Source organism: Melopsittacus undulatus, chromosome 6 (assembly GCF_012275295.1).
Source record: "Melopsittacus undulatus isolate bMelUnd1 chromosome 6, bMelUnd1.mat.Z, whole genome shotgun sequence".
NCBI classification, from domain to species: domain Eukaryota; kingdom Metazoa; phylum Chordata; class Aves; order Psittaciformes; family Psittaculidae; genus Melopsittacus; species Melopsittacus undulatus.
The window spans coordinates 57,571,894-57,596,699 of record NC_047532.1 but is presented as its reverse complement, the minus strand read 5'-3'; the positions used below and the strand labels follow the sequence as shown (position 1 = coordinate 57,596,699).

The following is a 24,806-nucleotide window of genomic DNA, read 5'->3' as shown; positions in this document are numbered from 1 at the left end:
CTCAGCTTTGCCAGAATTTTCAAGATTACAGCAGTAATTCTCTAAGACAATGAATGGATCATAGTGCCAATGATCAGTTTTGTTGTCTTCTTGCTTCTGAGTTTTTTAGATAATACTGTTTTACAAGTAAAAACCTCCATAATTTCATGTCTACTTCTTTGAGACTATATTTAACTATTTAACCATGTTTAGCTGTCACAACACTTTAAACAGTTTTATTCACAAGTTATCAGTGGTACACTCTGCCTAACCTTACAGCTCTGTAATACTTCAAAAGCAGCAGCTACCAATTAAAATACATTATACAATGGTTCTATAAGCATAAAGGGTTAACTTTTGTCTATTACTACCTTCTTGTTTCTGGATAAATACTGACCTCCTTGCTTGGAGAGAATTCCAGAAGAAGATTGCATAGAGTGGAAGATGCTACTACAAGAATTTCATTTGGAGCATTCTGTAAAACCTGCAGTCACAAGGGGGAGAGTGAGGAATCTCTGTTAACTGGTAGGATAAAGAAGGGATAATTTTCAAGTGGAATACTAGTAATCATGCTGCATTCTGATATTCGATACTTTAGGAGACACTTTGATGCTAGTAGTGCAGATCCAGACAGTGCTCATTCAACTCAGTGTGATGATACACATTATATGACAAGCTGAAGAAATGCAAAGTTATTTCATAGAAGCCAGATTTGAGAGCTTTCAGGCCAAATTCAAAAGAAATCAGTGGCAACAGATCCCCACTCTCCAAAGCATGCATGTGCTGGCAGCTGTAATTTAGCTCTGCAGCCATTCTCTCAGCAGAGAGCAGGATGTGTCCTGTAGAGCACCTCTGTGTCATGGTTTACAGAAAAGCAGATAAAACTCCAGGAGGAGCTTCCTCAACACTTCTGTACCTTGTGCAAAAGCACAACAGGGTAAACTTCCTCCTGGCTATCATTTCAGAAAAGCAAGTAGCCTGGAGCAAGTTACACTCTCATATCTGTGCCCAGATCTCTAGCAGGACCCACACATGCCACTCTTAAAAGGAGTGTCTCTCTTGCATGTTCTGAAAAAGCTCAGTGAGGAAACAGGCATCTGAGATAAAACTGCTTCTCCACAGTCCTCTTCACTGCTGCTTGGCTTTTGTTAATTTACTACTTCTAATTAGGAGGATCATGGGATTTTGATTTCTCAGTAATTTCTATTATGATTCCACAGCAAGGCATGCAAATAGAAGAGACACCATATCATCCTTTAATGGAACGGAACACATGGTATTTGAGACTTTTCTTTACTTACCTTCATTAAAGGTTTCCATACAGCATGATCCTGAAAACTTGTCCTGAGCTGCTGTACAGAACGGGACAAACTGTGCAAACATCTGTATAAGAAAATAAACGGTCATTGTGAAACATACATGCTCACATGTACCCTACAGTAACATTGCTTCGACACAAAGATTCAGCTTAGAATTTGGGAAGCAGTATACTGTAAATAGCAAAAAAAAAAAAAAATTGTACTAGTCCAGGATAACTCCCTCCCTCTCCCAATGAATATGACAACAAGAGAGCTAACTTCAAATTAGCTTTTGAAAAATTAACAGAACTTCTAACAAGTGCAGCATTGGCTTTTGGCAAGACAAGGATCTATATGAATCAGAAAAGTCTCCTACCTGACTGCAGCTAATCGCACCTTGATACTAGATTCAGACAAGCCATTAACAATACGATCCATCATATTTTCGGTCTCAATAATCTGGAGCAAAAAGTAATGAATGGCATATGAACAAAGTAATATTAATATTTATGGTTTGTTGGATTTTTGTCTGCAACATTTGAAATACTGCATATAAAAACTGTAGCTAAAACCAGCAAGCCACATCCTCTTCCTAGATTAGGTAGAAAGCAGTGTGTATCTGCATACAATTTAGAAAAAAACCAGTTACATTCTATTATGCACTACTGCTTTAAAATTATTTTATTAATCATAAAGGAACAAGAGGGTCTTTATATATATATATATATAAAAATAATATCTATCTATATAAAATTATATATAGATATATATTTTATATAATATATATATGTATAAAAATATATATATTCATATATAATTCAAATATATGAACTACCCATACATATATATATAAATACACACACATACATATGAATTACCCTTAAAGTCATATTAAAGCAAAAGAGAGCATGCATGACTGCACACAGTATATACAAACTACAGAGTAGAGACATGTTGTAGAGCTATCTGGAAACAAATACATGGTAGTTCATCTGCCACATTTAGATCTGGCCAGCACAAGCACTTAAGAGTAGGATAAAAGGGAACTTTTATCAAGACGAAAGATGGCTTTTCTATAATCAGTCAACTTTGTCATGTACACACCCCTACTACTTAGTAAAAAAACAAAGCTTTGACTGTAAAAGAAGGATCCTTACTATTTATTAGGTGAGGAAGTTAATTCTGCAACAAAACAGAAGTTTATGGGTTTGAATTCTCAGATCCTGAATGGCTCCCCAGTGAGGAATCTTCCTGTGAGTTATCTTTTCAACACTGTGTTTTCCTGTCTCCTTGTCCAGATCTTTCTTCCTTCTGTTTTTCCCCTTTAACTAGCAAGTAAACTCAGGAAATTCTCCTGCCCCTGCCATGTTTAATAAAGCAACTCCATGCATAATTCTAAAATAAATTTTGCTTTTAATTATTCATTATTTAATTTCCCACCACTTTAATTTTCCCACCATCTCTTTACTGTGATGTCTGAATACAGTTTGCTTTCCTTCACACCAACTGCTTTGTTACAACACTGCAAGCCCCCTTGGTCGCTTCAGAATCATGGAACAAATTTTCAATTTGTTTACCAATATAATTAGGCCTTTCCATGGATTACCTAAAAAGAAATCAAAACAAAACCAACCCCACAAACTAAACCCCCCAAACCCCCAACATTTCTTTTCTAATAGGATATATGACAACAGAGGTATATTCTGTCCCTCAGACCATAGGCTTTAGAAATTACTCATATGCCACAATATTTCTTATGAGTAGCAAGGGCCATAACATGTTGAAAAACAAATTATTGTAAGAATCTAGTTCATCCCTGTGTAGATGCTTATATAAATAACCTTTACTTTTGTATTTTGTGATAAGACAATGTTTCTTCAAATACCATGCAAAGAAAGTGCAATCTGGTCATTCATATTAATGTCAGAGAAAGAAATCCTTCTCATTTCAACCTATTTACATCACAGTGAAAAAAACCAAAGGGCCGGAAAGGGTGCAAATTCTTTCAGCTACATCTTTGCCCAACTGCTAAGACTTTTCAGAGGCTCACCTTTTTCCTGATATCTTCATCATTTGCTCCCAGGGAAGCATAGAGCTTGAAAGCAGCTTGGCGCAGTTCATGCGCATGCTTCAAATCATGGTCAAGCTGTTTAAAATAAAGCACAGATATCTAATTTAGACATTAAAAAATTACAGGTGTGATGTTCTTATTTGTTGTAAGTTAATTCTTAGCTACTGGGCTTTTGTCTACCACACCAAGGGCAGCCAGAAACACAAATGAACTGATGTTCCATTAGCTGATGTCCACATTTATCAACTGAATACAGTAACTGAAGAATATGGTTAATTTCTCTGCTGAGTTACAGATACGTCAACTTAAAACAATTTGAGGTCAAAACAGTACTGTAAAATTATGACTATCCAGACCATATTCAGGCAAAATGTATTCTTTTTTACCCAACAGAAAGAAGGAATCAAGGGAATTTTTATCAAGAAGACTGTTCAAGGCCAGGTTGGATGGGGCTTAGAGCAACCTGGTCTAGTGGAAGATGTCCCTGCCCATGGCAAGCAGATGAACTTTAAAGTCCCTTCCAATTCAAACCATTCCAAAAGCAGCCAAATGCAACCAAAGCCAGTCTTCTAACTCACATGACATCCATATTAAGGCAGATGCTGACTCCTGCTGTAAAGATAACACAGCAGGGTACAAGCTTTCTAGGAGGTTTCTGGAAGGTTATATACATCAAGAATCAAGTCCTACTGGACTTCTGGTCACTTTTCTGTTGAGGAACTCTGAGTAAGGTTTAAATAGAATAAAAAAAATATCCTGAGCCCATTTATTATTGGTTTTGCACATTTTTCAAAGCTTCAGAACTGGGTAAGGAAACATACCCTTTTGATATCAGTGATTGCACTCACTGAACTGGGATACTTGAAGTAGTCAGCAAGCATGACAATGAGGTGGTCAGTAATGCTGGCAATTCTCTGGAGCTCCACATCAGTTTCAATCAAATAGGCCAGTGTTTCTGCTCCTTCTACTCGCTCCTCCAGAAGTCTTTCCTTACTACACATTCGAACCAAACACGGCAGAGTCTGAAAAGTTAAAAACCAAAATACATACAAAAAACACCAACCACCATTGTTTAGTGCAGCTACATTCACAGAGAAGCTCACACACACACAAAAGAATAAAACAGCTATCCTAGAGCAATTCTCAACAATGTATTTTAGATTTCTGCTTTCAAACAAAAAGATTTTAGAAGTTTTAAAGATACACTGAGCAATTATTCAGGCATTACAAAGTTTACAGGAGGCTACTTACAACCAACTTCTCATGCAATCAAAATTATACAATGTTTAGAAATGACCATGGTCAAAGTTTCACAAAAGCTGGGGGGATGGAGTGGAAAATCCTCTCAAAAGTTCATATTTGCACAGGTTTATTCTTACTACACACAAGAACCAAAAGCTGTTCTCAAGAGGTACTTGACCACTCCTGCCCTTTTGCAATCTACGACTGACTAAGGACAATGCAGTCAAAAATAATCTCAGGGCTTCCTTGACCCACACTGGCTTCTAGTAGTAGGGAAAGAAGGACTACTCCTAACTAGCATATTTGGTCAAGCAAAAAAGAAGTCCACTTGAAATCCAGGTCCATTCTGCCTTATTCTGACATTCCCCCTAAGCTGGTTACACTCACATGGCAGCATTTTTGTCACCCCTTCTCTATTTTATACAGTAAAACCAATCAACTTGTTCTTTACCTGAAGCTCAATAAAAAGCACTTAACGCTGGAAAGACCAGTTCTCCAGTGGCTGGGACTCTGTTCACTTAAGTCTCACCAAACAAAAACCATGACAACATGGATGAAGAGTAACATCAAGGATTTTGCTTGTGTAACTCCACCAATTTCAACAGAATTACACTAGTAGAAAATGTTTCTCAGAGTTATATTTTTGGGAGCCTGAAATAACATCTATCTGTTGATCAAATAATTAAATAGGTTAGTATCTCATCTCCACTCCACAGGTAAGGAAGCAGAGTTACAGGACTTGTCTACATTTAATAAAAAAATAGATGCTACCACAAGGATTACTGTTTAGGTTGTGAATCTTGTGCCTAATCAAATGAGTCGAAACACATTCTCCCTGCATATCTGCCACTTAAGACACTAGACAAGACTTCCAGCCTGAGCAGTTGAAAACTTGTTCTAACAGCACAGACACACCTAAAGACCTTCTTCTGCTTCTTTAGGAAGTCTTCCAGAATTCTTTAAAAGAGAAAACAGCTGATGAGGGTTGGTAAATTTCAGCAGCCCTGGGAAATCACCTCATTCCAAAAGTCAGATTTCTAAGACCTCTGCAAGTTTGCTCAAAGTCTGCCTTAAAAGCCTTCAGGTGTTTAATTATTACTATACTTTCTAATCAGTAAATTCAGAACTGCACCATTATGATTTAAATATCATCAGTTTCTATTAGCAGGCTGGCATAAGATATATTAAAAGCCTGAGACTAGCATAAATAAATTAATGAAAGTTGAACGTATCAAAATCGATATTTAGGTTGAGTAAGAAAAAAAAGTGGAATTCCACATCTAAATCACAAAGATAACCTAATTCCCAATTCCTTCCAAGGTCAAGCATTGTGAAAGCTAAGAAACCTGCTCATGACAGACTCCAGATTGTGCAAGTATTCTGACTAGAGCCATATGAAACAAGCTATTGGAAGACAAACCAGTGCCTTGTTCATATACAGAGACCAAGGTAGTAATGTTGTTTCCATGTTCCTTTCCACGGTTATTGAAATGATTACAAATCTCAGATGGATGTGTGTCAAACTCTGGTTACTGACCTTTTAGTATATACTTTTATTAAAAACTTCTTAAAAAAGCCATGTCATTTAATGCTTAAAAACATAAAGGGAAACTAGGGAAATAATCTTTTAAATAAATAAAAAACCCCAAACAAACAAACATGAGAGCTTGGTGCTTTGAAGTCTTTGATATAACAGATTTTGTGCTACTTCTTATATCAGACATGAAACCAGGATAGCCCTACATGAGAAAAAACATTTTAAACAGAGAACTGTTTAACCAGCTCACCTTAAGAACGATGCAAGAATCATCTGTTCGTATTGCTCCAGCTCTGCACATGGAAGTAAGGCTGTAACAACACAAAAATACATACATTCAGCTATCATTGTTTTTAGGCACTTAAGATAGTGCAGAACAACCAACTGTACTAATAAGATATACTCCTCTTTGCTCTACCATCGATTTAAATACATTTGTGCTTACTAGTCTTGAGCACACAAACTACTACAAGTGTATTTTTAAGCATATTTCTAGTACAAGATATCATGCTGGAGCACCTATCAATACATACACCACACAATGGTTCAGAAAAGGTCTAACCATCAAACTCAGCTGATTCACAGATCCCTTCTACCAACAGACACCCCCCCCTCCCATTTTAACAACATACCTGAAAATAAAGGAGCAATACACACTGACATGTAGGCACACTTAAACAATTGGGAAAGAGTCTATACAGGGTTGGTAGATTGTCAGCTTAGTCAGAAACCCTTCAAGCTTTGCATTACCTTAGGAGATGTGCTATTGCTATGATGCTTGTCCATAAGCATGCCTTAAGCTCTACAGGAATAAGCACTTTCTTGCTAATGATGAGCTCAATTAAGTCTCTTGCCTCTGGACTAAACAACCATTTGCTCTTTGCTAGACAACTTAGTGTACATGACAGTTCCCAGGTCTCAAACTACAGTGCTGACACACAACATCAGACTAACAAGTAAGTTGCTCTGTTATTTTACCTGCACACCTGCTAGAAGCTACCAGAAATGCAAACTAGTTCACTCACCAATAAAAGTGGTTTACATTTAAGTAGCTTATAGTTTCTACATGCTCTGATACAAGGATGTGGAATGGAGCTGGACAGTAACTACTCTGCATTCCCTGCAGGAAGTCAAGTACCTTTTGTTTCAGCTTTTGAACTAAATCATTGTAACTGGCTTTTATCATGCCACAGCTGAGGTTAAAAAAATAATTGAATTTCAGCAAAGGTGACTTAAAACTAACATGTTTTAACTCTCAACTGGGCGGGTTAAAAGTGTACATAAGAGTCCATTATAATTGCTCAGCTAAGGAACAGTAATAAGCTAACATACGGTAACTGTATTGTGTTTCACTGCATTCCTGAGCTCCTTCCAAGTGCCTAAAGAAAGTTCTTTCATCTCTTAGAAGGTATCATCGCTGATCCTTTTCCAAACAACTATCAGTTGACAGACACAGCTAACATCCCATAATCAAAAGTTTTTTTATATATTATTTCTCAGAAGATAAAAAGCTTGACTGTTAGCACAGAGATAATTTTATAAACTTTTACTGTGCAAACCCTGTAGATGACAGCAGGAACTACTCATTTTCACACCTGAACTATCAGGAGAAAAACACTTGTCTTGCAGTTGCCATTTAGTGCAGCTAGACCCTATCTGCCAGACAAAGTAGCTCTATTTCAAACTTGAAATAACTTAAAAAGTATTTTCACTTCAGGTAAAATATGCCTGGCTTAGCTGGAAACAATTCTAGTATTTTTACTAGAGAAGGTTACTGCTGCACTCATAGCTGCAAATCACTCTCCCAAAAGGCTTCCTGTTCTTCTGCCTGTGTCAACACTGCTGCTCCAGTGAAGGATATTTATTCCATTTCAATCAAGAGGTAATAACTTGGGTCTTCCAGGTTCACTTCAATTGTTGAAAATCAAATGAAACTTCATAAGATAGCCTTATATGTTTTTATACACAAATACATAAAACACCAAGCAGGAGTTAAGTCTAATTTAAAAGCAGAGAAAAGAGGACCTATGACAATTTCACTTACTACTCCTATTAGAAAAAAAGAGAGACTGACTTGCAGAGAATCAAGCAGGGAATGGACTTATAGAAAAAAAGCCAGTAGGTTTTTGCAAGACCCCAGGACTGTTGTGGAACTGAGGTTTTGAGTGCCCTTCTAAGAAGGATGACTGCCCAGGACTAATCAGAAATGCAATCTGAAACTCAAGATTCTAGCTTGTCTTCCATTTCCCTGCAATCCGCTTTTCACCACATCATTTCTTCCATGCTTCCAAAGGTCCACTTGAGCCAAAGTACTGAAAAGCAACAGCAAAAGATGGGACTATCTACCCAACTTCTTCCAATTTGAAGCAGATCAGTAAAGAACATCAATAGACCTGAAAGCATTCATCCCAGAATCAGTAAAAACAACCAACAGACCTAGGGGCATTCCTCCCAGAACAAGGAGACAGTCCAGAGCCAGAACAATTTGTTTAAATCCAACCTGTCTTCATGACTTAAGAAATAATTTAATAATTATGTATTCTTTGAATTCTCAAAGAAACATCAGTCAGAACTGAAACTGCTACAATACAGTTAATTTAACTTGCCTTCTTCACTAAGACCCACCTAGCAAAACCAGCTGGCATAGACTAATTGTGGTTAGAATTGAGTGCAGGAGGCCCCCAGATAGACATCCCACATTGAGCAGGATTACCTAAAACCCCCACACATACACATCGCTATATCTTCTTCCATAAATGGGTTAAGTCATCATAACCTGGAAACACTATGAAAGAGGCCACCCTACCTACCCTACATGTTCTTCACATAGAATCTTGAGACCTTCCACTGAGACAAGTGCCAATGAAATTGTATGGTGAGCTGAACCAGACAACCCCCTGATCCAGGTCAAAAGCTAAAACAATAATCAAACAATGTATCATCAATGTCCAAACTCTTCAGTTATGGTTAATTTTAGTAGTTTATAGTAATGGGTAGTTTTATCTCTTTAACTGCCTGAAAGAGTTTATTCCATTATTATCAACACAAGGAAAAGGGTCTTAAAGAGAATCGATTCCCAGCTTATGAAGTGAGTATAACCCTAGTGCTGCTGTTACAGAACTCGATCACATTTTGTCACAGGGTAGAAGGTCATCATGAATATGAACTCACAGAAATATGCCCACCCCAGAAAGGAAAGTTTGATTTGAAATGTAAAATTAATTAATAACATTAACGCTGCTGTATGAGCACAAGAAGCTTAAAGAATAATTTATTTTAATTAAAACATTTGGCAATAATGCCTACCTCTACTCTATCATCTTAGTGCAGACAGCTCTCAAAAAACCACAGCCCTGACTACCCGAGTGAGTCCTCTGAACAGTGTTGCAACAAGCACTTTAACTTACACTACATGGCAATATTTCAGTACTATATTTTGTAAGGAGTATATACATTATGTAAAGGCCATATACATTGAATATATACATTGCATTGACCATAGCCTGTTCAAAGCAAAATCCAATTTACTTGTGAAAACTGCAGTTCAGCTTAAGAAAATCCGTATGTCTGCATACACATTCCTGACAAAACTGCAGCCCAGCAACCTTTTTTCTTGTTTATGTACAGCAAAGTGAAAGTTATGCTATAAAGATCATTAGATCAGAACCACTTATTCAAGGATTAAATTGATGCAAAAGAATAATTATTCCTAAGATTTCAGATCACATTACTATGCAGCAAGCAAAAAAGGAATAGTTAAAAAGTAAGTATGAAATTGCATACTATTTCATTCTAATTCCTGATTAAAATTACCATTTGGCTGATGTGAGCTGCATTTCAATAGGCTTGTCCCTTTGTAACATCTTCACAAAAATTTGTGGTAACAATTCTCCATCAACCGACACTGAAAGCAAGGAAAGAGAACTCCAAGTCATTCTAATTCAGCCAGTTAATAAAACAAACCTCAAATAAGCAACAGCAGCATTATACTTACCATTTACAAGCGTCATTGACACCTGTGGGTTTTCAAAGGCTAGAACTGAGAAGCATTTCAATGCTTGCATTCGAACCTGTGCAAAAACATAATATACGAAGTATAAATGTAAATGCTAATTTAAAATCAATTTTGTAACACCTAATCACAGCTGCAGTAAAATCTCTTATCACTAGTAGTGAGATCTTAAGTGAGGAGGAACAGATAGGAGGCTACCTGGCTTCAGAACAAAAGCTTTGTTTGACAACACTTCCATTTACTTTTCAGACAATCTAATGAACACAGCCTACACTTCAAAGGGGCAGGAAGCAGGCTATGTATTGAAAAGGCACTGAAAAAAAAAAATCAGACCCACTGCACAAGAGCCATATTCCTGCCAGGTGGAAGTCAGGGAGGGGTGGGGTGGTAAAGGTTCTAATGAGAACAATAAAGTCTAGCTGGAAGTTACTTGTTTTATAAAATACTGCTCTGTTAAATACATTAAAATTACTACAGTGACTACTTTCTTTGCTAGTAATGTCTACTTAAGGGCAATTAGTTTGTAGTTTGATGTGAAAGAGAAGGCAAGCATTTGTGAAAATATATAAATGTGTCTTAAAAACGTTATCTGTAATGCTCCTGTAAAAGCGATAGTCCCTTCAGGTTAGACATCTCAACCAGTGGTGAAGATGCACATTTGTAATGATGCAACACATGGAAAAGATACTTATGCAATCAGGTGGCTATGGGACAATCCCAGAACCAAAAGAAAAGAGTTTATTGAAAAAAAGCAGGCAATCCTTGTGGCAGACACAAACTCTTCTAGTGGGGACTGAAATCCCATTTTGAGAGTTTCTGTTGTTTACTGATACGGTCCTACTGCCTAACTCATCTGAGATACCTTGCTTTGCTTTACTGTAAGTATTGTGAAATAGTCAATTAGAAATACATGCTGACTTTCCAGTTAAATTCTTATTTGACTGAATATTAAGAAACTGGACAGAAAAGCATGAGAATGAGATGGCTTGTATTTTGAAAAAATGTATCAGTTATATGAGAAGTCTGAGAATGTTTAATTACTTTGGAACACTAAGGATGCAGCTAAAACTACAAGGAAGCTATTAATCCCCCATGTATGAAAGTGTCTGAAGAGTGGTTCAGTATGTACACTGGGGATTTAAAGGCCTCACCAAACTAGCAAAGGAGGAAACAGAGAGTACATATCTCTCCAGTAAGGTAGGACTAAAAATATGTATTTTCATGCAATGCTATGTGTATCTTGTTGGTGAAAAAAACAACTTGAAAACTTCACCTTCTCCAATTTCTTTATTTTCAAGCAGCTCTTTGAAAAACTTAGGGAAGATTCAAAGCCAAAAAACTGTTAGATTAGGTTCCAACCCAAACATAGCTTGGAAAATTCACCCTAAGTTATAGGATAAAAACATTAGCTAATGAGAGAAAGAGCAAAATGTTGCTTGATCATGGTGAAAGCTAGTACAGAGAGACAGAAAATAGAAATTTATCAGTTTTTCTAACAAAATATTGAAGAGCACACACTTCCTACTGGATTTATTAAAAAAAATTAAGCAAAACCCCAAAACAAACAAAAAGCACCACACAGGAGATTAACAAGCCCCTGGAACAGAGCACCAAACCTCCCTTCACTTTAAGTTCTCATTTAAAGACTGGTTTTCCTGCTGAAAGATACATTATCAGGAATGTTCTGCATTCAGCAGAAGATGAAAATAAACAAGGACAATTATCTCCTCCAACCTCAATTAACCAGCAATCAGCCTACTTTCAACAAAATAAAAATGGCACAGTAACATACCAGGTACACTGTATTAGAGATTTTAGTAAAAATAACTCAAGATAAATTTGGATACGTTGACGTGTTTCTTATTCTCAGAATTGAGACATTAATACTTGGGGGGAATAACTGACAGATTCATCAGAAAGTCTGTGAAAGTTCAACTCCTGAGACATCACAGGATTGGCTTCAGATTTAAAATTATCTGTATAGCAGACATCTGCTTGCCCTAAAAACAGCAAACTACACAGAAGAGCCTCAGAAAGCACTTTATGCACTCAAACATTTTATTAAGTCATCTACAGCAGACTACTAAGGCTGTGCTCAGGATCTGAAAAACCCTCCAAGTTACAGCTAGAGTATTATACCTTTCTCTAGAGGCAGTACTTTCAGATAGTCCAAGATGGACTTGCAAAATGCAAAGGAGAATGGAGTTGAGACTTAGGAAATTCAGTGAGCACAAAACACAGGTAGCTGGCAGCCTCCACACATTCCATGTGCTTGTTTTCACAGGTATGACTTCTGTTTAGGACAGCTCACATTTGCTTCTCTTTGTCCGAATTTCTTTTTCTCAACTACTGTTCAGGAAATCAGACCATATTTATTGGGTTGCCAAGTGACTGTTCTCCTTTGGATCAATGACAGATAGCTGTGTTTTAATTAACTGTGTTTTAACTTCACAGAGCACTCCAAAACAATCAGTCTTGTTTTGCTAGAAATCCATGTAAGTAAAACCAACTTTTATCCTAGTAATACATACTATACCTGTTCAGAGTTCATATGCACAGACATGATTTTTATAATCCTCATTTGGATTCCTTTCATAAATATGTGTAAAACATGGAATAATTTTAATGGCTTACTTTGTAGGAGGTGGAGACTAATAGATGTGCGATATTCTGAACAGCTCCATGGTTAAACAAGATTGTCTGGTGATCTGGACCCTTCAAAGGAAAACATACAACACAATTTACTTTTTTTAATGAACATGTAAGAGGCTTCCACTATCTACAACTTACTGTTAAGTATTAAAGGTAGATATACTAACATTTACATCATAATCAGCTGGCATACCAACTTTTTTTTACATAAAGGAGTACAACTCTTATTTTTATAGCATTTGTCCTTTTCCAGTAATCATTTCCACTCTTTTCAATAAGCAATGAAATTAGTTGTCACAACTGAAAAAACTTTAGAGTTATAGAAAACTGCAGAAAAATTGAGTATTTATGTTTCTATTCTTTCTATTGAAAACAACTGAAAGCTCATGATTTTCCTCTAAAAGTTGTATCAATCACCCTCAGTTACTAACATCTTCACTGGAAGTATTAAGTATTTTCAACAATTTAAAGTTATTTTTTAATTCTGAAACTCTTTCCTGAATGTGGTAGTGCTTTGAGAAGAGATTTACATTCTCCTCCTACAGATTACTTTAGTTTCAAACACGTTTAGCCATAAACCTAGTCAGTCACCACCCATTTATTGTCTTCAAGATCTAAGCTGGCAATGGCTGATACATCAATATTTTTCCAAGATTTAAAAAGCATCTGGATTTTGCAGTAGAAAGATCTCAGAACTTCTGTAGCATGACAAAGCTTGATGAGGGTGGAAAACACAACATGAAATCTCAGTAGGACCTGTAACCCTCAACAGTCTCTTGTGAAATCTCACCTGTGACTTACAAACATCTCTTCAGAAGTAGCTTCACGACTCTAGTTATCTTTGCATTAAGTATGAGCTACGTGCAATTTAAATCCAGCTTCAGGAATGTGAGAGCATTAATCATACCTTGATGCATTTTCTTGACTAATCTGTGAGTGAAGAAAGTATCTTCACTCGCTCTTTTGTTCAAACCCAGCTGAGTTTATGTGCACATCTAAACATCCTAGTAGGCATGAGTGTTGCTTTATTTTCACACTTGAAAAACAGCTGAAATCAGATTCCTCTTACAGTCAAAAGAACATTTTTAGAACATCCCTTACCTCTAAGGAAAAAAGCATAAAATTACTTTTGATGTAACATATCTGGTGCTTTAAGAGATGCTTCAGCTGCTACTGCCACCAAGAGCTTTCTATCAAAAAAATGCAATTAAAACAGCATGGTTGAAGTAGGAAAACAACTTACATTGGCACACAGAAGTGGCTGAGGCAATGATTTAAAGCCGCAGCTATGCCAGTGTTGAAGCTGAAGAACAGACATTAAAATATGTGAAAGAAATGAATAAAATTAAAGTAAAAGAAATCATATTGACCTACACAGTTTTAGTAATTTACAAGTATTAGTGATTTTTCAATGAGATGTAGATGGTAAATTCTGTGCAAAAAGGACAAATGCACTTCAGAGGTGACACCTAGGTGTATTCTCATTTGAGTATAACTAGATGAACAAGAAAATACCTAAGCTGTACACATTGTGTCTGTGCACACCAATCCTAATTCTTTTAAATTCACAACCAGGTTAATCACTAACCCACAAACAGGGACAGCTTCAAATATAAATGTGAAAACTTGAAGATATGATGCATCATTTCCAAGCAGCTTAGGCACTAATTTAATAGCAAGACCTTCCACTTTCATATCTTTCTGTATATACCGACAGAGTTCCAGGAGCCAGTCCTATTACAGTGATCTTTTAACTCCAAATATGACTGAATGCCATAATATTTTGGGAACAGAAATCACACTTCTTGCATGATTTTCAACCATTAAAATGTCAATTTTCAAGAAAAGAGTAGAACAGAACAACGTAACAATTAATTCCATAATGACATTTTAAAAACAGATATCTAAATGCAAATGTACCTTGGTTCAGGGATCCAGCAACAGGCCTAAGATCACATAAGAAAACATTCTCAGAATAGGCTTGGGAGGAAGCTGCCTTGATTACAGGCTGTATATCCTGGATCTTTCCCAGACACAAGATTTTAATTTTCAACCAGTGGTGAAATTACTACTTATGCAGAGATGTTACCACATCAAATATAAGCTCCAGAACTATCTTTCCAATTATTAAAAAAACAACATATTTCCAAATATACCTTATGTTTTTAATTTGACGATTAGAATAGTAAAGCTTACCTACCCATATCATTTTCTCTGAAAACAAATTAAGTGCAATAGAGAGAAACTTAAAAGGGAAATTTTGACTTGCATTTTAGCTTACTGTGTACATCAACCTCATTTTTTTTAATTTGCTTATACGTTGATAGAATCCTGGCTCTGTATGTTAAGAACTTCACCTGCTCCCCCTGTAAATCAACACTTCCCCTTGCTTAGGATGTCTCTTCTCCAAGGACAGTGTTTTTCATTACTTAATTCAAGTGCAGTGAGAAGCTATAAAATAAGCAGTAAAACCAGAAAACAGCAATATGCTAGGAACCTGAATTAAGGATCAAGAGAACAGATCTGAGTTTTTCCAGGGGTATTTGAGCAGGCAAGAAAGAAAGAAACCTGAGAAGCCCAACCAAACAAGATTCTTGCAAGGAAGAGGAAAAAAATGGATACACAAGATCTAAGCAGACAACAGTATGCAGGAAAAAGGAGGGCAGGAGCTAGGATACATCACTATTAGTTTAATGAATAAATGTACTAAGACAAGAAAAAACCCCAAAAACATTAATACCTCTTATAATATATGCCAGGCCTTACCTAAATACTAAAGATTATAGAAACATACTTCTGGAAAAAGTTAGAAAAGTTCTTTCACTCATGCCCTTTTAGGGGGAAGGTGAAGTCTTCTTTAAAAATGTACTAAATACTAAAACTTCCAGTATTTCAGTTTTCTTCTTCAAATTATAAGAATGTACATTGCCTATCCATATAAATCACAAAATTCCCTGCAAATTCTGCTTCACTGTATTAGATACATTTTTTTATAGGTAATGGTTGGACTTTATGATCTTAAGAAGTCTTTTCCAACCTACAATAATTGACGTTGATAATCAGACCTGAAACCCAAGAGCTAAACAACAGAGAAAACGGGCATTTCAGATTTTTGCTGAACAGCTGCATTTGCCTGGGCAAGAAAAGAAATAAATGAGTTCTTGACCAATTTAACATTTGTGATGATCTGGTTACTCAACCTCAAGTATTTCTGTTAAGCAGCACATGTTTATTCTGTAAATGCAACTATTTTCTAATACTCTTTTCATGTGCATTCATGTTCCTATCTGTTCACACAATCATCCTTCTCTTTCAAAAAACCTGATAACTCAAAACATTCACTGTAAAATTTGCTCAAGAGATATTTGAGGGGTGGAGGAGGCATTAAAAATCTCAGTGAGTACAGTGAGTTCATAAGATCTTCTTTACCGTACTCCTGTGAAGTGACTGCTACAAGGATGTAACTCATTTGGAAAAAGATGACAATAATAGTTTTCATGTTGGATTAATTATGTGGAGTTACTCAGCAGTCCTCATGCAGCCAACAGGGTTTATACTGCTACAGATTGTATGAACTGACTTCTATACCACCCAATAACCAGTCCTGTGTTATTTTTCTTGTAAGCCAGCATGGTCCAATTTTTCACCTGATCCAAATACTAAGGAGACTTTCAAGGGCTTAAAAGAAAGATGCCCTCGACTGTATTTTTCTTCTTAAAATAACAATTTCTTTTTGGCTGGATGGTTGCACTCAAGAGTTGCGATCAATGGCTTGATGTCTGAGTGGAGACCAGGGATGAGTGGTGTTCCTCAGGAGTCGGTACTGGGACCAGCGTTGTTTAACATCTTTGCTAGTTGACATGGACAGTGAGACTGATGCATCCTCAGCAAGTATGCTGATGACACAAAGCTGTGTGGTGTGACTGACATGCTGGAGGGAAGGGATGCCATCCAGAGAGACCTGGACAAGCTGGAGAAGTGGGACTGTGTGAACCCCATGAAGCTCAACAAGGCCAAGTGCAAGGTCCTACACCTGGGTTGGGAAAATACCAAGCAAAACACAGGCTGGGCAGAGACTGGATGGAGCAGCCCTGAGGGGGTGCTGGTTGACAAGAAGCTCCCCATGACCCATCAGTGCACATCTGAGCCCAGAAACCACCCATGTTCTGGGCTGCAACCCCAGCAATGTGACCAGCAGGTTGAGGGAGGGGATTCTCCCCCTCTGTTGTGCTCTGGGGAGACACCCCCTCCCCCCTCCCAGTCCTGCATCCAGCTCTGGGGCAAAAACCTAAGAAGGATGTGGAGCTGTTGGAACAAGGTCAAAGGAGGCCATGGAGATGCTGCAAGGGCTGGAGTAGCTCTGCCCTGGAGACAGGCTGAGAAAGCTGGGCTGGGTCAGCCTGGAGAAGGGTCCATGGAGACCTTAGAGCAGCTCCAGTGCCTGAAGGGCCTACAAGAAATCTGGAGAGGGGCTTTTGACAAGGGCTTGCAGTGACAGGACAATGGGGAATGGCTTTAACCTGACAGAGAGGAGACTGAGATTAGACATTAGGCAGAAATTATTCCCTGTGAGGGTGCTGAGGCACTGTGTCATGGGTTCAGCACTAGCAGTCATTTTTCTCTTTGGTAGCTGGTGCAGTGCTGTGGTTTGACTTTCGGGCTGAGAACGGTTGCTGATAGCAAGTATGTTTTAAGTTACTGCTCAAATATTTGGTTTTGTCCAAGGCTTTTTCTGAGCTCGTGCTCTGCCAAGGAGGAGGGGAAGCCGGGAGGAGGGAGAGATAGGACACCTGACCTAGGCTAGCTGGGGAGGTATTCCATACCACAGCACGTCATGCTCAGGGAGGTAACTGGAAGGTGGCCGGAAGGGGGGGAGTTAGCTCTTCCACATTGGGCTCGTTTGGGCGGGTGGTATCCTATTCTCTCTCCTTGTGTATTTCCTCTATCATTGTTTTTATTAGTGGTGGCAGTAGTGATTTGTGTTATACCTTAATTGCTGGATTGGTTTTTATCTCAACATGTGGGAGTTATATTCCTTCGGTTCTCCTCCCCATCCCTCCGGGAGTGGGGAGGTGGGGGGGGAAAGGGGTGTGTGGTACTGCAGGAGAATGAGGTGGGGTTTTAAACCATAACACACTGGCACAGGGTGCCCAGAGAAGCTGTGGCTGCCCCATCCCTGGCAGTGTTCAAGGCCAGGTTGGAGAGGGCTTGGAGCAACCTGGTCTAGTGGAAGGTGTTCCTGCCTATGGCAGGGGTTGGAACTGGATGAACTTTAAGGTCCCTTCCAACCCAAACCATTTCATGATACTTTTTCCAGCATTAGTTACAGATCTGAATTTCCACAGTCCACTGTAGGATTTTGTCTTCATGTTTTCTTTAAAGAATTCTATAACTATTAGCAGCTGAATTACACTTTTATATCACACTAACTGCAGTTTTCAGTCTTTCAAAAGAAATGTAATTGGACGGCTGTACATAAAGAATACTTAAGGTAGCGAAAAAAATAGTTTTAATGAAGGAATAATTCAGAGTTCCAGAAGACTCATAGTAAGTGATAAGGAAGGAAGAAATACTTAAAAATTCATAAATTTTAGACAGCTTTCATTTGTTAGTCTGGGAGATAAATATGATGTATGATCATTTAGTTTTAAACTGTTTCTACAAGGGAAGCATACTGTACAAGTCTGATTTCCTACACTGAATTATTTTGATGCAGTTACTGTATAACTCATGGGTACAGTAGCTACCAAGGAAATGCAACAATAAAAAAACCAAACAGTGGTGTGTAGAAACATGGTGGGGGAGAAGAGGGAAGATACAAAACCCTCTGTGTTTGGAGTGGGTTTCCTACTGTTTTAAAATTAATTTTCCCATATCAACGGCACTGCATTACATAGCTGTAATGCACATTTATCTGGAGCAACCTGTAACTGGTACAGCTCAAATGAGAAGAAGAGCATTTTACTTCCTCTCAACTTACAGCCTTCCAAAACTTGTACTGACAACAGTGAAGACTGACACTTGCCCGTACTGTTGACTTCATTTAGAAGCCAAAGGTATGAACACACACACTAGAAATAAAAAGCTTATTCACATATTTCATTTTACTGTGTGAACCCCAATGAATCTGTCAGCAAATTCAGAGCAATAACAGTTAAGTCATTACTGTCCTAATGTTCCTGCCACAAAAGGCAGTTATCATCTTTCACAGCTTCTTATACACCAAAAAAAACAAGTTACATAAAGAACGTGTATTCTCTTTCTTACTTTGCAGCAATGTGAGAAGATCTGACATATGTATTCTTGTGTATATCGAGACCTACTGAGCAGTGCCATGAGGTGGGAAATAACTGTAGCATCCTGGAAACAAGTGAGAAAAGAAAAAGGCATTAACACTATTTCAACATAGGTTCCTTACAGTTTGCTACTTAAGAAGAGTACTCTTGATTCTGCATTCAGTTTTCCTCCTTCCATTTGCAAGGGCGCAGGACAAGACCATTAAAATAGTCCAGGAGAGACTTTAAGGCATGAGTAACAGTTCTGAACTAAGTCCTCACAGAAAACATAACGGGTCAATGCAAGTTAGATATAAAACTTCTGGAATTTGTCTCCAGATCCTTTACATCATAAGACAACAATGAAAGAATGGGGCGAAGCCCCAAAAACATACTAACTGCAAATACGGTTACTGAAAGCAATTAACTTCAGGACTTGTGTTAGCATTTTCTCAGTGTAAGTGTGATTTACTTACCTCTTCATTTCATGTCCAAACAGAAGAAAGCAGGGAGAGGAACAAGGTACCAGACTGAACAATGTACAGTCCACCATAAATTCTGCGGCACTCACTTTCTAACTGCATCACATGATTCAGTGACTGACTTTAAGTCAAACATACACAATAGGTGCTATTAGCATGTGTGACACTAATTCCAAATATATCTGCTAAAGAAAATCATTATACTGAAGTTCCCTTCTGCAAATACATCCAGTTAAGCTCTGTGGTGTATCGAAATTTTAAGGCTTTTAGTTACTTTTACCAGTACATCCTGGTAAAATGGCAGCAACTGGAATGGTGTGTTAAAAGAAATATTAGTCATTTTAGTTTGGAATACTCCTAAGAGAGAAAAGGTGTTGAACAAAAGAGTTAAATGACTGTATGGGTCTTCCTTTACAAAGGACCTGTGCTATATTTTCCCTACACAAGCAAATCATACTCTTTGTTTTACCTGAAGAATGATGAATTGCAACCCTCTGACTAGGGAGAGGTGGATTAAAATTAGAGCAAAACCTTCATGCTCTTCAGCTGCTTTCAAAGGAATGAAAGTAGCACCAGCCTGTTTTCATGACTACAGCTTCAGAGCTATACAGCTGTTTATGACAAGTTTTATTTCCCAATTACTTGGGAAATTCCTAACCACACTTTTTTATATTAGCAAAATGAACGTGTGTAAGTCTCTCTTTTTTTTTGTATGCAATTTGAGGTCAGGCTAAGCTTTGCAGTATTTATTTATATATATATATAACTTACCAGCTTATTTTAGAAAGCTTTGCTGCCAACAATCAACCCTTGTTAGAACAAGTCCAGAGGAGGGCCACGAAGATGATCAGGGGACTGGAGCACCTCCCATATTAAGACAGGCTGAGAAAGTTTGGGCTGTTCAGCCTGGAGAAGAGAAGGCTACGTGGAGACCTCATAGCAGCCTTCCAGTATCTGAAGGGGGCCTACAGGGATGCTGGGGAGGGACTCTTCATTAGGGACTGTAGTGATAGGACAAGGGGTAACGGGTTGAAATTTAAACAGCAGATGTTTAGACTTGATATAAGGAAGAAATTCTTTACTGTTAGGGTGGTGAGGTACTGGAATGGGTTGCCCAGGGAGGTTGTGCATGCTCCATCCCTGGCAGTGTTCAAGACCAGGTTGGATGAAGCCTTGGGTGATATGGTTTAGTGTGAGGTGTCCCTGCCCATGGCAGGGGGGTTGGAACCAGATGATCTTGAGGTCCTTTCCAATCCTAACTATTCTATGATTCTATGATTCTTATTCTCCACAGAAAACAATAGACCAGAGTAAAAAAACACACTGAGAACAAAAACAACTTGTTTCTACTGCTTGCTTCTCAATAACTGGAAAAGATCAATATACAAAAGCCTCATTTGCCATTTCAACATCTTATAGAGAGATGTCCTGAAGTTCTTCCACATCCATGAACCATGTATCAATTGCACACTTACGTGCACAGGAAAAGCAAGGGACAGACTATTCTAAGCAGTATTCTTATGGTCTGCTTAACAGTAGCACCATCTTATCTTCTACCTTTACATGTGGCATATATACAGATGCATCTATTTCTCTGATTTCTTTACAACTTCAGAACTCAAACACCTGCAGGGAATTGGTTTGATTGCAGGGCAATAGTGAACACTAAATCTAAAAGCGTGCTGTAATAGCATTGATAGTCATAACCACAATGGGGTGACTCTTAACTCCCTCTGACAAAGTAAGCCTGCAGTGGTGTGTAAACTAAGCAGGTACTGTGTTTAGAGCATATGCCAAGCAGAACAGCAAATTTCCATGAAAAAGCAAACAGAAGCAGCTAAAAGGCCAGCCTTGCTGTCAAGAAAGACGTGGCACAAAGTCACAGCAGGTCCTAAGACTTCAAAGTGTCTCCTTTGAGTTACATCAAAACAAGTTGACAATGTACCCAGGATTCCTCAGTGGTTTAACACACTGAACCCGTTAAAACATATTCTTGTCATCTTCTGTAAATCTCTGGCAGCTGAAGATATCAAAGCCACAGTACTGTTCAATATATATGTATGTATACATATATACAATATGTATATATGTACAGCATACATATATATATGCTAAGAAGCTTATCAGTGGTAAAGGGCATCTTACACAAAACAATCAAGAAGTCAGAAAGGTAGGAGGAAAAGAGACACCTCAGGATTCAGAGGCAGTAAAACTTACAAAAAGGAGCTTCAAAATGGAAGATGCAGGACCTGACATCTGCAGAGAAATCACTGGTTATGTCATATGGCTTATTTAAAAAGATGCAACTACAAGGATGAAAACGTTGGTCTAAGTTCTTCTCAGTCTTGGGAAAGTGGAGCATGTGCCCTAAATTTTTTATTAGACCTATAATTACTTCTTTAATTGAGAAGAATTTCTCAAATGGTGCCTTGCGGAACAGAGTTTGCAGCAATGGGGGCTGCAGCTATACCTTCCAAGAAACAGGAAAAGCACCTCTGCTTTTCAAGGGATTTTCATTGATTACTGTTCAAAGCACGGGTTTGGCCATTCCCACAAGAGAAGCCAAAAAGAAGCTAATGCACAGAAATTTTAAGCACGGCCATAAAATACTTAACATTCAGGTGTCCAACTGGAATGGGAGACTGGAAAATGGGTATTACACTTGAAACTAAACACAGCATCCTTACCAGATGATCCCTTCCTGTAGCTATGATTAAGGGACATTGTGTTTGCCTGAATAAGGAATGGAGTAGCAGAATTCTGATGTCACTGCTATGCAGCAGAGAAATGCAAAGGGTGAAACAGAAAATCCATTATCTTAGGCATATAGTTCCCACAATGTTAGTGGTAATTTATATTATAATAGTAGTTCTTCCACATTTCTGTACACGCTCTTCTACTTCCTCTCCCTTCCAGATATCAAATCTCTCCTCTAAACAGGGAGGAATTAAGCACTGATTCCCACGAAGAGATATGGGATTGTTAATGGAGACAATAATTTTAAGCCCTGAGTTTGGACGCTTGAGTGTGGGAAGCAAATGCCGCTGCAATTATAAGCTCTTGAGGGCCAACTTGGGGGAATCTGGGAGCATAAAGTGGAGTCAAAGGAAGGAACTGAGAAACAAAGGAAACTCTTGCATCACTTGTAAGAGGTGCCTTCCGTGGTCATACATTCAATCTGCAGATGGCTTCCTCACTGAACAATCAGAAAAACAATTGGAAAAAGGCAACGAACAGCAGAGGACAAAGCTGGCTGATTACCTACACATACTAAATACAATAGCAGGCTCTGAAGAGCTGCAGGAGGACTTCATGAGATGGACTACTTAGCAGATGAAATTCAGAATAGGTGCATGGTAAAACTGAGTTCATAGAAAACAAGTTTACATATCTATTTCTGCAATGAAAATGTTAAGAAATCATTAGAGAAGAAATAGAGAACAAAGCCATCATTACAGTACTACAGAACAACTAGACAAAATCATGAGGGAAATCTGTTGAAGACTATTAATACACAGAAATTGTCTCTAGTAATGACACAGGTACCTGAACCACAGAGAAAGTACAAAATCAGAGGCCAGCTTCACTACAAGCATCAAGTCTTCCTCAGCAAGCAACAGTCATTCCTTTGAGTGGTGGGACTAGAGTGGTTAGCATTATGGACTTCCAATTATCCTCAGAAATTGAACCTATTAACTGGCATTTAGCCAGCAGACTGGTGCACTGCTACCCTTTTCCTAACAGAGATTGCTGGTACAATGCAGTTCACATGCCAGAGCTTGCCTCATCCCTTACACTGGGACAAAAGAGAAGGGAAAAGTGCAAATCCTTTTTTCCCCTCCTTCCAATTAAGAGATAGTGAGTTTCAGCAAGGCCTTTTGTGTCTAAGCTGCTAAAAGACAGCCCTATCTTCACTGGCTTTGCCCAGTCACCTTAACAAGGTCAGCACCAACAGCCCTATTGCTCACACGCTCCAAGATGAATTGAAGATTATGAGTTCAGCTGCTCATATGAGCAATTGTGAAGGACATTTTCTATATTCCTGTCAGTTAAATGTAAATCACACATACATTAATGAAAAGCACAGAACTGTTGAAGGTGAACCTTTTCCACATTAAGTGCACAAACTAAGCAAGCACCCTCACAGCTGAAGTGGGAAGACAGTGTCAACTAATATTTTAAATTTCAGAAATTAACTTTTGCCAATATAACTGTGACAATGGTATCTGTAAATACTATTTAGAAACAGTTTCTACTCATTAAGACTGCACACAAGCCTGAAAATTCTGGTGTGCTACCTTGTTGACCATCTCATATCAAATATTGCTACAAATGTTGGCAAGCCAGAGGCCTTAAACGTAGATGAGAAATACTAACACTGTTGGTCAAATAAGTCCTCATTACTACTGCAGACAGCAAGATCTTTCACTCCCAAATTTACAGGTTTTAAAAGGACAATCATCTTGCAACTTACTGTATATAACAGATCTTCTGGAGTTACAGGGCTAATGAAAATAGTACGAAGACATCGCAAGCAAGCTTCAATAAACTTCAAATCTGGCGACAGCAATCCTACAAATACAAACAAAAACTACTGTTCAGCTTCATTATCTTCATTTATTTGAGTACTTTAGGAACATCCATTAACATAGATCCATTAAGGGGAAAATACCTTGCAATAAGGCTGGGATAATATGGCAGTCTAGTAGGGATTTGACATTATTCTCTGTACCCATTGCAAGGCTTCCAAGCACCACGGCACATTCTGTTCTCAGTTCTGTGCTGGAGGTTTCTTGCTGAAGTAAATACAGCAACCTGGAAATAGAATTATTTATAAAGGAAAATTCAGATTAAAGAGAACTTCTACATACAGTAAAAAAAAAATAATCTGAATCCTGCTATGTAAAGAAGATGAAGACTGAACTAAAGAGCAAGATGAACACTTAAATCATGAGACCCTTTTTACACTGTGTGCTCCTACACAGGTTTTACTTGCTATTATAGTAGAGAGATACCCCACTGTTGGTTCAGGTTTTTTTGTCCCCTAAAAAATGCAGTGTCACAGTACTGGTATCCGGGATGACGTCTTTCAGGATACCAGGAAGACCCCAAATTTCCATTAAAGGAAACAAGTCTACAGTTTGACATCTACGGGGAAAGGGAACCTCATGAATCTCCCCTAACACCTAGAGACATTATTGCCACTACTGTGATGATGCTCTTTGGCAGCGACTTCTTTGGGGTCAAGGTTCAAATTA

General features: G+C 38.1%; 1 protein-coding gene across 4 annotated transcripts in view; it reads right to left on the bottom strand.

The window, feature by feature from the left end:
* ARMC8 (armadillo repeat containing 8) overlaps positions 1–24,806 on the bottom strand; it is a 67,566-nt gene that overhangs the window by 11,021 nt on the left and 31,739 nt on the right. For 3 of the 4 annotated variants that reach the window (XM_031043677.2, XM_031043675.2, XM_031043676.2), the window contains 13 exons: positions 24,221–24,363; positions 24,023–24,120; positions 19,059–19,151; positions 14,035–14,094; positions 12,774–12,854; positions 10,122–10,197; positions 9,941–10,031; positions 6,378–6,438; positions 4,170–4,370; positions 3,328–3,423; positions 1,654–1,736; positions 1,281–1,362; positions 377–463 (listed from right to left, as the gene is read on the bottom strand). In XM_031043677.2, coding sequence (XP_030899537.1) covers positions 377–463; positions 1,281–1,362; positions 1,654–1,736; positions 3,328–3,423; positions 4,170–4,370; positions 6,378–6,438; positions 9,941–10,031; positions 10,122–10,197; positions 12,774–12,854; positions 14,035–14,094; positions 19,059–19,151; positions 24,023–24,120; positions 24,221–24,363 — 1,252 coding nt within the window. The remainder of the gene's footprint in view (positions 1–376; positions 464–1,280; positions 1,363–1,653; positions 1,737–3,327; positions 3,424–4,169; positions 4,371–6,377; positions 6,439–9,940; positions 10,032–10,121; positions 10,198–12,773; positions 12,855–14,034; positions 14,095–19,058; positions 19,152–24,022; positions 24,121–24,220; positions 24,364–24,806) is intronic. The other variant, XM_005143061.3, reaches the window with a different exon arrangement.